This window comes from Neomonachus schauinslandi, chromosome 10, assembly GCF_002201575.2.
Source record: "Neomonachus schauinslandi chromosome 10, ASM220157v2, whole genome shotgun sequence".
In the NCBI taxonomy this organism is placed as follows: Eukaryota; Metazoa; Chordata; class Mammalia; order Carnivora; family Phocidae; genus Neomonachus; species Neomonachus schauinslandi.
The window spans coordinates 86,759,431-86,776,218 of NC_058412.1; the positions used below are offsets into that span (position 1 = coordinate 86,759,431).

Below are 16,788 nucleotides of genomic sequence, written 5' to 3' on the forward strand. Positions count from 1 at the left end.
ATAATCTCTCCATCTCAAGATCCTTAGTTTAGTCACATCTGCAAAGCCTTTGCCATGAGATAACATTCACAAGTGCTAGTGGTTAGGATGTGGACATCTTTTGAAGGGCTGTTATTCAGCCTGCCATGCAGTTCTTTCCTTTTTTCTGTCATTAATTTGAGACTTTGGTTGGTACCAGTTTGCATGTATACTTGTTCCATTCATGGTGATTCATTGTACAAATACAAGCATCTGACCACTTTATTATGTCTTCCAATACAGTTTCAAGCACTGATATATTGAAATAGTATACTTCATTATAAATTAATTTTTCTTTTTTCTTTTCCTTTGTGTTTTAAAGGAAATGTGGAAAATGTTTTATAAAATGTTTTCTTATAAAAAGATGGCATGAGTCACTGAGTTAGGAACTGCTCCTCTAGTTCAGCTACTTATTTTACATATATAGGCATACCTCAGAGAGATTGTAGGCTGGCTTCCAGACTACTGCAGTAAAGTGAATATCGCAATAAAGTGAGTCTTATGAATTTTTTGGTTTCCCAGTGCATATAAAAGTTGTTTGCACTATACTGTAGTCTATTAAGTGTGCATTTATATCTTTAAAAACCCAATGTACATACCTTAATTAAAAAAATACTTTGTTGCTAAAAAATGCTAACCATCATCTAAGCTTTCAGTAGGTTATAATACTTTTGCTGGTGGAGGGGTCTTGCCTCCATGTTGATGATGGCTGCTGACTGATCAGAGTGGTAGTTGCTGAAGGTTGGGGTGGCTGAGGCAAATGTCTTAAAATAAGACAAGTTTGCCACATCGATTGACTCTTCCCTTCATGAACAATTTCTTTGTAGTGTTTGATACTGCTTGATAGCATTTTAACCACAGTAGAACTTCTTTCAAAATTGGAGTCAATCCTCTCAAACCTGCTGCTTTGTCAACTAAGTTTATGTGATACTCTAAATCTTTTGTTGTCATTTCAACAGTCTTTACAGCATCTTCACCAGGACTAGATCCCATCAAGAAACCACCTTCTTTGCTCATCCATAAGAAGCAACTTCTCATCTGTTCAAGTTTTATCATGAGATTGCAGCAGTTCAGTCACATCTTCAGACTCCACTTCTAATTCTAGTTCTCTTGCTATTTCCACCACATCTGCAGTTATGTCATCCACTGAAATCCTGAACACCTTCCCTGAAAGTCATCCAAGAGGGTTGGAATCAACTTCCAAATTCCTGTTAATGTTGGTATCATGATCTCTTACCTTGAATCATGAATGGTCTTAATGGCATCTAGAATGGTGAATTCTTTCCAGAAGGTTTTTGGTTGACTTTGCTCAGATCCGTCAGAGGAATCACCATCTGTGGCAGCTATAGCCTTACAAAATGTATTTCTTAAATAATAAGACTTGAAAGTCAAAATTACTCCTTGATACATGGCTGCTGAATGGGTGTTGTGTTAGCAGGCCCGAAAATAGCATTAATCTTGTTATATATTCCCATCAGAGCTGTTGGGTGACCCAGGTGCATTGTCAATGACCAGTAATATTTGAAGGGACTTTTCTGAGCAGTAGGTCTCAATAGTGGGCTTAAAATATTCAGTGAACCATGTTGTTAACAGATGTGCTGTCATCCAGGCTTTGTTCCACTGACAGAGCACAGGCAGAGTAGATTTAGCTTAATTCTTAAAGGCCCTAGGATTTTCAGAATGTTAAATGAGCATTGGCTTCAACTTAAAGTAACCAGCTGCATCAGCCCCTAACAAGAGAGTCAGCCTGTTCTTTGAAGCTTTGAAGCCATGCATTGACTTCTCTCTAGCTATGAAGTCCTAGATGGCATCTTCTTCCAATAGAAGATGTTTCATCTACATTGAAAATCTTTTATTTAGTGTAACCACCTTCATTATCTTAGTTAGACCTTCTGGATAATTTGTTGCAGCTTCTACATCAGCATCTGCTGCTTCATCTTGCACTTTTATGTTATGGAGATGGCTTCTTTCCTTAAATCTCATAAACCATCCTCTGCTAGCTTCAAACTTTTCTTCTACAGCTTCCTCACCTCTCTTAGCCTTCATACAATTAAAAAGAGGTAGGTCCTTGCTCTGATTTAGACTTTGACTTAAGGGAATGTTGTGGCTGGTTTGATCTTCTATCCAGACCAGTATTTCTCCATATCAGCAATAAGGCTGTTTTGCTTTCTTATCATTCATGTACTCACTGGAGTAGCACTTTTAATTTCCTTCAAGAACTTTTCCTTTGTATTCACAGCTTGGCTAACTGTTTGGTACAAGATGCCTGGCTTTTGGCATATCTTGGCTTTCGACATGTCTTCTCAATGAGCTCTTCCTTTTACTTGGGCATGTAGAGGGCATTGTAGGGTTATTAATTGGCTTAATTTCAGTAGTGTTGTGTGTGAGGGAATAGGAAGGCCTGAGGAGAGGGGCACAGAGGGGGAATGGCTGGTTGGTGGAGCAGTCAGAACGCACACAACATTTATCGGTTAAGTTCACCATCTTATATATGGGTGTGGTTTGTGGCACCCAAAACAATTAAAATAGTGACATCAAAGATCACTGATCACATAACAAATGTAATAATCGTCAAAAATCATAATGAAATACTGCAAGAATTACCAAAATGTGACACAGACACATGAAGTGATCAAATGCTGTCGGAAGGATGCACTGATAGACTTGCTTGACACAGGGTTGCCACAAACCTTCAATTAGTAAAAAACAACAACAACAACAAAACCCAAAACCCCCACAATATCAGTGAAATAAATGAAGTGAATAAAACATGGTATGCCTCTAGATAAATGGCTACCTGGCACTCTGAGAAATTAAGTGACTTGTTTAATGTCACATGGGTATGGCCAGGGTGGTAATGAGGAATAAATTAGTCTTTCAGAAAAAGAGAAGATAGAGACAAGGGAGAAGCTTCCCTTGGAGTTAGGACCCCAGAATTGAGGGATTCCAGAGCAGAAAGTAGTGGCAGCACTTACTCTGTCCCAGGGATTAAAAAAGAAAGGAAGGTGGGGATGGTGGGGGGAAGCTTTAGAATTCTCTCAGAAATGAAGAAGTAGAGGGAAGAACAGGGATTTGAGCAGACTAGGAACTTTTTGGGTTTGTCCCGCTCCAAAGAGAGCCTTTGTCCCTGGACCAGCACTTCTCCCACCTCGAGCCCGTGACAGACTCCCACTCATCTTTCAAGAAATACGAAATCTTCAATGTGTTTTAACCTGCCTTGTTCCATAAAGGAATGAAGGTAGACTTGGAAAAAACTAAAGAGGGGAATTTATGTAAAGTTGGGTGTTTTCAAAAGATTACCTGTGGATACCCTTCTTACTGTTGCTTTTGTTTCCTTTTTAAGAATTTATTGACCTTTATTCAGTGCAAGGATGGGCAGCTGATGTTTTTTGGTTGACATTGAATGTTGTCATGTTATAACTTTTGAAGATTTATTTATTTATTTTAGAGAGAGAAAGAGTATGCAAGTAGGGGGAGGAGTAGAGTGGGAGGGAGAGGAAAAGGGAAAGAATCCCAAGCAGACTCCACACTGAGCATGGAGCCTCATGCAGGGCTCAATCTCGGGACCCTGAGATCATGACCTGAGCCAAAATCAAGAGCTGGATGCTTAACCAGCTGACCCACCCAGGCGCCCCAGCCATGTTATAACTTTTGAACCATCAGAACTAGAAATAAAAAAAGCCTTACTAACCAAAAATTATATATTTTGTCCCATGCAATAGCATGTTAATATGTATATCTGAGAGTTGAGAGTTTGCTTTTAAAATAATTTTATTCTGATTACTGCTTTGCCTTAGAATTCTGGAAAGATTAAGATAGCTGCTATTTGGAAAATAAGAACTTAGATTCTTAGCATAAAACCTACATAAAGTACTCTAGTCGGTTACCAAAAGGTTGATGTCTAACAGACAACATAATCATTACCAAAGAATGTACCGAATTGCTGACAGCACATACTTTTTAGAAACAAACCACCACTTTTGAAATGTTCTCTTGTGAGATTTCAGTGATTGACTTTTAAGTTAATAAGAATGTTTATTTTCTTAAGTTGCCCACTAATACAGTATTTTGTCAGATATTAGTATAATGTTGATACAGGGAGTTCTTATGCCACTTTTCCCTTACTACTGAAAGTAACCTGAGATTGATTGTGTCTTCAGTTAATCCTTTCTCAAACTGAAGATTTAAATACCTTCCACCAAGCTTATGAACTACAAATTTACATAAAATATTGTGACTCAAGAAAGCATTGAAAAAATTTGTTTTCAAGAGGTAATTTAGCCCTTTGCAGCAAACATTATGGGCTGGCTGCCCCATCACCATTCTCATCCCTTTCTCTTTCACCTATTCTCAGCCCTCTCATTGGCAGAAATGGCCACTTGCATGACACACGTGCGGCCAGTGAGGGGGAAGTTAGAAGTCCACTGAGAGTTTCTAGGAAACTTTGTTTTGATTTTCTGATAAGAGGGAGCAGATGATTGGCACTGTTCCTACTCTACACCCTTTTTTTTTGCCTTGTTGTCTAGAGCCTTTTGACCACAAATTACACATGAAGAGAGAGTCTGAAATGAAGAATTTGGGTTTCTGATGGCATTGTCCTGCACCTAAACCAGTTCCAGGAAGTGCCTACCTCTTAAGAGAGAAACAATAATCTGTTTGATTAAGCTGCTATAAATTGGACTTTTTATTACATTCCCAACTGAACCAACATGTACTTTGTTTCATATTTGAAGTCAGTTTTATTTTACCCTCTAAAACTTCTGTGTTTTTTTTTTTAAGTCTTTTTTGGGAAGGTAAAATTGTATAGGTTTATCATTTTGAAATTCAAGTAGAGACAGACATCAGCAAGATGGTAGAGTAGGATGCTCCAGGCCCTCATTCCTTCACAAAAACATCAAATTAACAACTATAGACTGACTAAATTAACTTTATAGGAGCTCTGAAAACTAGTCAAAGATCTGTAGCAGACAACCTAATTCAAGAAAAGCCATATTCAAAACATTATTTTGTTACCTTTGTATTGCGTTTACACCACCCCACCCCAGGTGTGGTACAGGGCAGATGGGAGGAAGTGGCTCAATTCGTTGCTCTTTCCCTCAGACAGAAAAGACAGAGTGAGCTAGTTTGCAATATTTTGGCCTATCTGGGTGGTCCAAAGGATTGGGTTCTCTCTTGCCTGACTCAGAGCATGGACGAGGACATTTGCAAATAGTTTGGATCTCAGATTGAAGGCTAAGAAAGGCAGTGGTAAGCACCATGGCACTTGAAAGCTGCAGGGGACTGTAGACATGCAAATGCCTAGGACAAGAAATTATGAACAGAGGAGTACAGTACAACATCTAAGGTCTTGAGAATAAGCTGGGGTGAGACTCTGGGAAATTGAGACATTTAAAAGCAGCCAGGGGAAATTGGAAAAAGAAAAAGTTCACTCAGGGTGCCTGGGTGGCTCAGTCATTTAAATGTCAGACTCTTGATTTGGGCTCAGGTCATGATCTCATGGTCCTGGGATTGAACCCCACATTGGGCTCTATGCTCAGTGTGGCATCTGCTTCTCCCTTTTCCCTCTGCTTCACCCCCCACTCATGCTCATTCACTCTCTCTCTTGTTCTCAAATAAATAAAAGTCTTTTAAAAAAAGAAAAAGCACACTCATAGGCCCAGATAGGACTTATGCCTAAAAAAGACCTGAGAAGACCTTAGGCCTATACTCTGCACTGTTCCAAGGGCCCAGGGGACTGCTAATTAACGAAGAAGATCTTCCCTACTAGTCTGCAAAGACTAGGAAAGGTGGCTGTTTTTCAAATGATAAGTTTTCAGCAAAAAAATCACAAGGCATACAAAGAAACAGGGAACACGGCCTATTCAAAAAAATAAATAAATCTTGAGAAAACATCCCCAAAGAAACATGCAAAGAAACTCACTCAGGAAAGACTTTAAAGCAACTGTCTTAAATATACTCAAAGAGCTAAAAGAAAACACAAAGAACCAAATGAAATCAGGAAAACTGTGTATGAAAAAGTGAGAATTTCAACAAAGAGCCAGAGTTTATAAAAAGGAACCAAATAGAAATCCTGGAGCTGAAAAATACAGTGACTGAACTGAAAAAACACTAGAGAGTTTCAATAGTGAATTTAAACAAGCACAAGAAAGAATCAGTGAACTAAAAGACAGGGCATTTGAACTTATAGAGACTGAGGAGCAAAAAGAAGAGAGAATAAAGAAAAGGGAAACAGAGCAGAGCCTAAAGGACTTATGGGACATCATCAAGCAGATCAATATACATATCATGGTAGAAGAAGAGAGGGAAAAGGGCAGAATAATCTGCCCCTTCAATAATCTATTGGAAGAAATAATGGCTGAAAACTTACCAAATGTGAGGAAAGACATAGTTTTACAAATCTAAGAAACTCACTGAATTCCAAAACTCAGTGAACTTGAACTTCAGGAAAAACCCAAAGAGCCCGCAGTGAAGACACATGATAATTAAACTGTCAGAAATCAAAGAGAGAATCTTGAAAGCAGCAAGGGAAAATGTATATACATAAAATGGAATATTATTCAGCCTTAAAAAGGAAGGAAATTTTGACACCTGCTACAACTTGGATGAACCTGGAGGACATTATGCTAAGTGAAATAAGCCAGACACAAAAAGACAGATTTTATATGATTCCACTTACACGAGATACCTAGAATAGTCAAATCTATAAAGAGAGAAAGTAGAATGTTGGTTGCCTGGAGCTGGGGAGACAGATGGAAGTGGGTGTTAGTGTTTAATGGGTACAGTTTCTTTTAGGGAAGATGGAAAATTTCTGGAGATGGATGGTTGCACAACAATGTGAATGTACTTAATACTAACAAACTGTACACTTAAAAATGGCTGAAGTGTAAGTTTTTTGCATATTTAACCACAACTTAGAAATTAAATAAAATGAGGCTAAGGAGAAATGTAGAAAATGTGTTGTTTTTTTTCAAACATCACCATAAACTTTATCATTTAGAAATGACCATCATTAAATGTTATTTCAGATACCTTTCTGTAGTTGTGTACATATGAGAATATTGATGAATGGATAAACAGATGAAAATACTTTTATAGAAATGGGTTTTGTGGGCGCCTGGGTGGCTCAGTTGGTTAAGCGACTGCCTTCGGCCCAGGTCATGATCCTGGAGTCCCGGGATCGAGTCCCGCATCGGGCTCCCTGCTCGACGGGGAGTCTGCTTCTCCCTCTCCCACTCCCCGTTTGTGTTCCCTCTTTCGTTGTGTCTTTCTCTGTCAAATAAATAAATAAAATCTTTAAAAAAAAAAAAAAGATCTTGTATTCTTTAAAAAAAAAAAAAGAAATGGGTTTTGTTATACATGTACTTAATGAAATCTATTTTTTCAAGTTTTTATTTAAATTTCAGTTAGCATACTGAAATCTATTTAACAGGAAAAATGAAATGGATTTGAGTTATAAGTATTTTATATCACAAATTCCTTCTGTTAAGAAAAGGTAAAAAGTATTGAGTCTCTCTCTTTTTTAAAAATATTTTTATTTATTTATTTGACAGAGAAAGAGAAGGAGCACAAGCAGGGGGAGCAGAAGGCAGAGGGAGAGGGAGAAGCAGGCTCCCCACCGAGTAAGGAGCCTGATGCAGGGCTTGATCCCAGGACCCTGGGATCATGACCTGAGCCAAAGGCAGACGCTTAACGAACTGAGCCACCCGGGCGCCCCTCTTTTTCTTTTTTTTAATTGTAAAATAATATAACAAAATTTACCTTAGTAGTCATTTTAAAAAATTAATTAACTAGTAAATTAGTTAATTTAGAGAGAGAGAGTGTGTGAGCAAGCAGGGGGGAGGGGGGCAGAGGGAGAGAGAGGCAGAGAATCCCAAGCAGACTCCATGCAGAGCATGGAGCCTGATGCGAGGCTTGATCCCATGACCCAAGAGATCATGATCTGAGCCAAAACCGCACGTCAGACGTTCAGCCAGCTGGGCCACCCAGGCACCCCTACTATATTAGTCATTTTAGTGTATCCTATCTTTTAAATACTGTTTTCAGTTTTAGAAATGTATTGGCTCCCAGCTAGGAAAGATGAAGATAGCAGCACTAGTGCACTTTCATCTCCCCTTCCTCCACTTCCTGACTTTTTTAGTTGTTTTTTTTTTTTTTACATTATTGCAGTTTATATTTTTCATTCTGTTTTGTGACCACAATTTGCACATGTGCTTCATGTTGGTTTTCTTATTACTTTGCTTTATATTAGTTTTACATTCAGTTATAATCAGTGCTCAAGAATAGTTCTTTTACTGTAACTTCTACATTTCTGTGTTTTTATTTTTGAATAATCTCTTGATTGCTCCCTTCCCTTTCATTCAGAACTTTGTAAACTGTGCTTTTACTGTTGCAGAGAAGTGAAAGGACAGTCTGATTTTTTCCCTGTTAGTGATAACTTATTCTTTCGCTTAGGGAGCTAATGACTATTTTATCTTTGAAGTTTAGGGTAGATCTTGCTGTTGAATGTTCTGAAGCAATTTTTCCTGGGTCACTGTTGTGCTTTTTCAATCTGCACATCCACTTCTTTGTTCATTTAGCATTTCACATATACAATTGACCCCTTGAACAACGCAGGTTTGAACTGTGCCTGTCTACTTCTATGTGGATTTTTTTTTTCTATAAATATAGTATAGTACCATAGGTGTATTTTCTCCTCCTATGATTTTTTTTTTTCAAATTTTTATTTAAATTCTAGTTAGTTAACATGTTGGTTTCAGGAGTAGAATTTAGTGATCATCACTTACAACACCCAGTACTCATCACAACAAGTGCCCTCCTTAATATCCATCACTGTTTAGCCTATTCTCCACCCACCTCCCCTCCATCAACCCTCAGTTTGTTATTTTTCTTTTCTTTTTTTTTTAAGATTTTATTTATTTGACAGAGAGAGACACAGCGAGAGAGGGAACACAAGCAGGGGGAGTGGGAGAGGGAGAAGCAGGCTTCCCGCGGAGCAGGGAGCCCGATGCGGGGCTCGATCCCAGGACCCTGGGATCATGACCTGAGCCGAAGGCAGACGCTTAACGACTGAGCCACCCAGGCGCCCCAACCCTCAGTTTGTTATTTTTCATTAAGAGTCTCTTATGGTTTGTTTCCCTCCCTCTTCCCCCCTCCATATGTTCATCTGTTTTGTTCTTAAATTCCACATATGACTGAAATCATATGGTATTTGTCTTTCTCTGACTGACTTATTTCACTTGGCATAATACATGCTAGCTCCATCCGCGTCATTGGAAATGGCAAGAATTCATTCTTGTTGATGGCTGAGTAATATTCCATTGTGTGTGTGCATATATATATATATGCACATATAGCCTATATGTGTTAGGCTGTTGTTGATAAGGCTGCTATAAACATTGGGGTGCATGTACCCCTCGAATCTGTATTTTTGTATCCTTTGGGTAAATACCTAGTAGTGCAATTGCTGGGTTGTAGGGTAGCTCTATTTTTAACTTTTTGAGGAACCTCCATACTGTTTTCCAGAGTGGCTGTACCAGTTTGCATTCCACCAACAGTGTAAGAGGGTACCCTTTCTCCATATCCTCACCAATATCTGTTGTTTCCTGTGTTGCTGATTTTAGCCATTCTGACAGGTGTGAGGTATCTCATCGTGGTTTTGATTTGTATTTCCCTGATGATGAGTGATGTTGAGCATCTTTTCATATGTCTGTTAGCTATCTGTATGTCTTCTTTGGGAAAATGTCTATTCTTGTCTTCTGCCCATTTCTTAACTGGATTATTTGTGTTTGGGGTATTGAGTTTGATAAATTCTTTATAGATCTTGGATACTAACTCTTTACCCGATATATCATTTGCAAATATCTTCTCCCATTCTTAGGATGCCTTTTAGTTTTATTGATTGTTTCTTTCACTGTGCAAAAGGTTTTTATCTTGATAAAGTCCCAGTAGTTCATTTTTGCTTTTGTTTCCCTTGCCTACGGTGATGTGTCTAGTAAGAAGTTGCTGGGGCCAAGGTCAAAGAGGTTGCTGCCTGTGTTCTCCTCTAGGATTTTGATGGTTTCCTAGCTCACATTTAGGTTTTTCATCCATTTTGAATTTATTTTTGTGTATGGTATAAGAAAGTGGTCCAGTTTCATTCTCCTGCATGTGGCTGTCCAGTTTTCTCAACACCATTTGTTGAAGAAACTGTCTTTTTTCCATTGGATATTCTTTCCTGTTTTGTTGAAGATTAGTTGGCCATATAGTTGTGGGCCCATTTCTGGGTTCTGTATTCTGTTTCATTAATCTGTGTGCCTGTTTTTGTGCCAGTACCATACCGTCTTGACAACAGCTTTTCAGTACAGCTTGAAGTCAGGAATTGTGATGCCTCCAGCTTTGGTTTTCTTTTTCAAGATTGCTTTGGTTATTCAGGGTCTTTTGTGGTTCCATACAAATTTTAGGATTGTTTGTTCTAGCTCTGTGAAAAAATGCTGGTGGTATTTTGATAGGGATTGCATTAAATGTGTAGATTGCTTTGGGTAGTATAGACATTTTAACAATGTTCTTCCAGTCCATGAGCATGAAATTTTTTCCCACTTCTTTGTGTCCTCTTCAGCTTCTTTCATAAGTGTTCTATAGTTTTCAGAGTACAGATCTTTTATCTCTTTGGTTAGGTTTATTCCTAGGTATCATATGGTTTTTGGTGCAATTGTAAATGGGATTGATTCCTTGATTTCATTTTCTCCTGCTTTGTTATTGATGTATAGAAATGGCAACAGATTTCTGTACATAGATTTTATATCCTGTGACTTTGGTGAATTCGTGTATTAGTTGTAGCAATATTTTGGTGGAGTCTTTTGGGTTTTCTACATAGAGTATCATGTTGTCTGCAAATAGTGAAAGACTTCCTTCTTGCCAATTTGGTTGCCTTTTGTTTCTTTTTGTTGTCTGACTGCTGAGGCTAAAACTTCCAATACTATGTTAAATGGTAATGGTGAGAGTGGACATCCCTGTCTTGTTCCTGACTGTAGTGGAAAAACTCTCAGTTTTTCCCCATTGAGGATGATATTAGGTGTGGGTCTTTCATAGGTGGCCTTTATGATGTTGAAGTATGTTCCATCTATAACTACTTTGTTGAGGGTTTTTAATTAAGAATGGATGCTGTATTTTATCAAATGCTTTTTCTGCATCTATTGAGAGGATCATATGGTCCTTATCCCTTTTTTTTATTAATGTAGTGTATCACATTGATTTGTGAATATTGGACCACCCCTGCAACCCAGGAATAAATCCCACTTGATTGTGGTGAATAATTCTTTCAATTCCTTATGGTTTTCTTAAACTTTTTTTCTCTAGCTTACTTTAAGAATACAGTATATGATACATATACCATACAAAGTATATGGTTATCAGCTATTTATTTTTGGTAAGACTTCCGCTCAGTAGTAGGCCGTTAGTAGTTAAGTTCTGGGGAGTCCGAAGCTATACACAGATTTTTGATTGTGTGGGGCTGGGGGGATCAGCACCTGTAAACCCTATGTTGTTCAAGGGTAAACTATAATATATATTATTTTATTAACTTGATATCAAGAATACAAATTATCCTTATTTTGGATCTTTTTTTGATGGTCTTCCATATCTTGATTTCTTTCTAATTATTTCTTCTTCTTTCCTAATTATGTCTTTGCATCATTTTCATTTGTATTGTTTATGATTATCTCAAATTTTTATGATAGTAATCTAATTTTCAGCTATATCATTTCAGTTTTGTGATTTAGCAGGTTTTTTTTGGTTTGTTTTTTTAAGTAGGCTCCATACCCAGTGTGGAGCCCAATGTGGGGCTTGAACTCATGACCCTAAGATCAAATTGGACACTTAATCAACTGAGCCACCTAGGCCCCCCTAAATATGTTTTTTAATAGTGGTTTTTAAATTCTCTCTTTTTATTTTTTTTTTTGTCTTTGTTTTAAATTCTCTCTTTTTAAAATCCTATTGTTTATCATCTTTTCTTATTTTATTGACTAGCCATGTTTTTGCTAGGTATATATCTTCAAAACTCTTATGGAAATCTGTTTTGTTTTTTGAGTTGTGTTTTCTTTTACATTTGACTGTCTTGTACATTGCTATAATCCTTTCTTATTGGTTGATTGACTGATTGATTGATTGATGTAATACATATGCCAGGTTGCCATACTGCTTCTAGTCTTGTTCTTAGGTGGACTTCCTTGTCCACACTTTCTGTGTGTCCTCATAGAAGGCATGGGGCACCCTCTTCTTACCACTATAGCCAAGTCCAGTTTTCTCTTCTCCCTTCTGAGCTACAGTTTAAAAGCCATTGTCCTTAATATATATGTTTTTTCTGTGCCCCATAGGTGTAGTGATAACATGCTGTTAGATTCTCAGGACTGTTCTTACTTCTGAGATTTGACTAAATATCTTGTTTGGGCTCATTTCACCTAATTAGGAAAGTGGGAGGTATGAGTATCCTGTTCCCATAGAGAAATTCTTTTGGCTTTAGACTGACTTCCCAGTGCAGTGTGTATTCAGGAATGTTATTTTCAGATCGCTCCCCCCTGGCAACCCATTTCTCTGTTTTCCAGTCAGAAGATTGAAAAGGTAACAACAGCTGTTTCGTTTGTTCTTCCTCAGGTCTGGGGGTTATTAGTAAGAATTCCCAAGGTTTTGTCAACCCCAGTATATGATATGGAAGAAGGGTGGTTAAGGTGGGCTAGAACGCTGGCCACACTTCTAACTCTTCTCCACTCCAGAATTTTACGTTTATATCCTAGAACATTTTTTAAGGTTTGTGACTTTGACTTCTGCCCCTTTTTTGGTTGTTATAGGTAAAGGTTTTTTTTTTGGGGGGGGGGTTGTCTTAAATTTTTGATTCTTATGACTAGGTATTAGGGGAGAGAAATTCTCTCAAGCAGTTTTATCTTTCCATTTTAATGTAGAAATTAGTGAAGACATGCTAAGTAATTTATCCAGTGTTACATGAATTTTAGAAGACAAGTCACCTAGCCTATTGGGCCTTCAATTTTTTTCCCCCACTTTTGTATTAGCCACCTTTATTCAAATTGAAGTTCTTCTAAGGTTAAAAGATGTAATGAATTTGAACATCGGAGTAATGAAAAAATGTTAAAACTGCAGTGTTTCAGTCTTAGAGTTAAACCTAATGCAATGCATATAAGAATATCAGAATTTCCTTTCTTTTTATGTCTTTTTCATAGATTTAAAACAATGGTTGGAAATCAAACCAGTGAACTTCTTTTACTTCTAAAAGACCTTTACAAGCTTCACATTTTAAATATGCTTATATATTTAAGTTTTTGGTTGGTCTTGGCTTTTTTCCATTATAGAGGTCATACAAGGAAGTTCACTTTTATTTGGCAATGTTTACTTGGGGCTTTTGGTAATAACCCTTAAATGTGTGTGCTTTGTTCATTCCAAGACTTGATTTACATATAAAGTATAGTAAAATAAAGGAAGACACACTCTCTTTCATGCCACTTTATACAATTAATGCTGGGGTTGGGACACCCATCCCCCATGCAGTTTTAAATCTGCATATAACCTTTGACTCCCCAAAAACAACTACTGACAGCCTACAGTTGAATGGAAGCCTTTCTGATAACATGAACCATTGATTAACACATATTTTGGGGGATTTTTTGTTGTTTTTTTTTAAATATTTTATTTTATTTATTTGACAGAGAGAGACACAGTGAGAGAGGGAACATAAACAGGGGGAGTGGGAGAGAGATAAGCAGGCTTCCTACGGAGCAGGGAACCCAATGCAAGGCTCAATCCCAGGACCCTGGGATCATGACCTGAGCCAAAGGCAGACACTTAATGACTGAGCCACCCAGGCACCCCAGATTAACACATATTTTGTATGTTATATGTATTATATGCTGTATTCTTACAACAAAGTAAGCTAAAGAACATCATAAGGAAGAAAAAATACATTTCCGGTACTGTACTGTATTTATTGAAAAAAATTTGTGTATACGTGGCCCTGTGTAGTTCAAACTCGAGGTGTTCAAGGGTCAACTATACAAAAAACCATTATAACTTTTTTATGTGGTTTTTAGGCTTTTAAATTGAGAACATACCGTAGATCGATATTGTAGACTGTAGGGGGGTTAAGAAACCTCAGTGGATTTTCTGGTAGTGACTTACATGATTGTTCTTTATCCATTGATTTAAAATCTGTTAGCCATGTAATATAGTTACCTTTCTTGTTCAGAGTTGACATAAATCATATGTCTCAGGATCTGAAATAAGAAAACTGTGTGCAGTTTTTTAATGCAGCTGCTTGAAGTTTCAGTCAGTGCATTTTTAATGATTTGTAGATTGGGGCACCTGGGTGGGTCTGTCTGTTAAGCCTCTGACTCTTGATTTCAGCTTAGGTCTTGATCTCAGGGTCGTGAGTTCAAGCCCTGTGTTGAGCTCCATGCAGGGTGTGGAGCCTACCCTACTTAAAAAAATAATAATAAAAATGTTTTTTGTAGATTATGTGTGCTGTATTTTTAACCTACATTTTCATTCTTTAAGAAGATCCTGTAACTGAGATACCTACATGTGCACGCACACACACATGCACACACATGCACACACACATATAGACACCCAAACACGCACATGACTTTCGGTGAACTAAGTGTAGTCCGTACTTGGGTTAGACTCTGTGGGGAAAGTATTACGTTTTTTCCTCCTACTTTTTACTACGTGGTAACGTGCAGAGGAAAAGTGACCACTGTCCTCGTGGTCCACTGCTAGCATGTAGCACCTTTCATTTTCTGTTATCATAACATTGCTCTGACTTTACTAGTGTGGATTTTGTTGGTTTTATTATTGAATAGTTTATTTTACTCAGTAAAGACAATCTTTTAAGCTGTGCTTATGGATTCAAAAAGAATGATGAATACAAAGCTATCATATTTCAATGTCCTTTGTAGTTACTGACTTATTTATCTGTGTGAAATAAAGTCCTGTATTCACTGTGGGAGCCTCTGAATTTTACAGAGGCTTTTTACATAGGAATTTAACTACTTTAAAAGCCATAATTTATTATTTTTCTATGATTTTTGTTTCTTTTCAAGCTTTCCTAATGACCTATACTAGTGATTTACACCTTACAAAACATTTTTATGCATTATTGTGTTCAACTAATAACCACTTTAACAGATCTTTTAGTTTTCGCTATTGCAAACTTTACTGTGGCCCTTATTCTCAAACCTTTGCATACATTTGATTCAGACACATTTTTTAGAGGCAGAATTGCTGAATCGAAGGATATACCTACTTATAAGGCTTTTGATACAAATTTGCCAAATTCCAATTATTTTATTCCTACTGAGGTTGAATATTTTAAATGAATATTTATTCATTATTCATGAATATTTTTAATTTATTTTTATTTTTATTATATTTATTCCATCGTGATTTCTTCCTTGTGCCCTTTGTTCATTACTAAAAATATTAAGTCCATCTTTTTCTTACTGATTTATAAGAGCTTTTATTTTTAACAGTATCAGTCTTCTAGCAAATACATTACAAGGGGATTTCCTCCCAATGCCTCTGCTTCAAGTTTGACATTTCCCTTTTGTTTTGCTTTTGTCTTTCAGAGCTTTTGCCTTTTAAGTTTTGTAATTGTTTTTTACATAGATATTAAAATTTTATATTTTGTAAAATTTTTCACCTTTTATGAATCTTTTCACCCTTTGACTTTTGTGCTTAAGAAGTTGTTCCCTAGCCATTGATTATGTAAATTGTCATAACACTCAAAGTTCTTAAATGTAGGTTTTTCAAAAATTGCTATCCCCAAAATATTTCTTATTGCTAATTATTTAAACTCAGCCTACTGCTATGAACTTTTTGAAGAAATTATCTTCCCCCATTCTTCCAAACATGGGATTTCTGCTAAATACTGCCTAGTGGAAGTTGGATATTAGGGAAAATAGTCTTATCTTTGGTTTGCGTTGCTCAACAAGAGCCAGTGGAGATTTTAATTTTTCAAATGATGGTATTTTTGCTCCAAAGTTTAAGTATGAAAAGAGTGAAAATCCAAATTAATATTTATGAATTGTTATTAATTTCCTTTTTAGCTACACCCTAACAGTAAAGCACTGGTGATTTGTTTTGCAGAATCCTTGCAGCCTTTCCTGGAAGCCTGTAGCAACACTTTATTTTTTCGTACTTGCTCTGTGCTGCTTCGAACCCCTAAGCTTGATCTTCAAATACTAGAAAAGCTCAGTATTATTCTGCAGAAACTTTCCAAAATCAAGTAAGAATTTTTTTTATTTCTAAGATTTTTTTTATTGAAAGATCTCTTATTGTGATCATTTAGGCCTTTCTGAATCCTGTACTCATTCAACTTTATTAAATCACAGGTTCCAATAAATGTAGAATCTTGAGATTCATGAAATATTAATGCATGTCTAAGATACATACTTAGTGACAGATGAGAATTAGAGCGTTCATCTAGGAATGTCTTGTTTCCGTAGTTCATTTCTGCTAAACAAACCTTAGGTACCACAGAGTATGCAAAACTAAGAGCAGTTTTTAGCAACCAAGTGGTAGTATTAGAGTGAATTACTGCACACTGATACTCTGTAATACCACAAGTGAAAATAATAAAAGATGTTAAAAGTTTATCTGCAGATCCTGTTGATGTATTGAAATGAATTTAGGGACTGAGAATGAAGCAGGTAGAAGAGATATAAAATGATAACTGTTAACTGGTTTATTTTAGGAAATAATTATGGGCTTGTTGTGCCACTAATTTGG

The 16,788-nt window shown here is 36.9% G+C and overlaps 1 protein-coding gene across 1 annotated transcript in view; it reads left to right on the top strand.

The window, feature by feature from the left end:
- The window catches only part of CCDC138 (coiled-coil domain containing 138), a 186,003-nt gene extending 169,758 nt beyond the window's left edge, over positions 1–16,245 (top strand). The window contains exon 10 of the mRNA XM_044919023.1: positions 16,147–16,245. Coding sequence (XP_044774958.1) covers positions 16,147–16,245 — 99 coding nt within the window. The remainder of the gene's footprint in view (positions 1–16,146) is intronic.
- Positions 16,246–16,788: the final 543 nt, after the last annotated feature.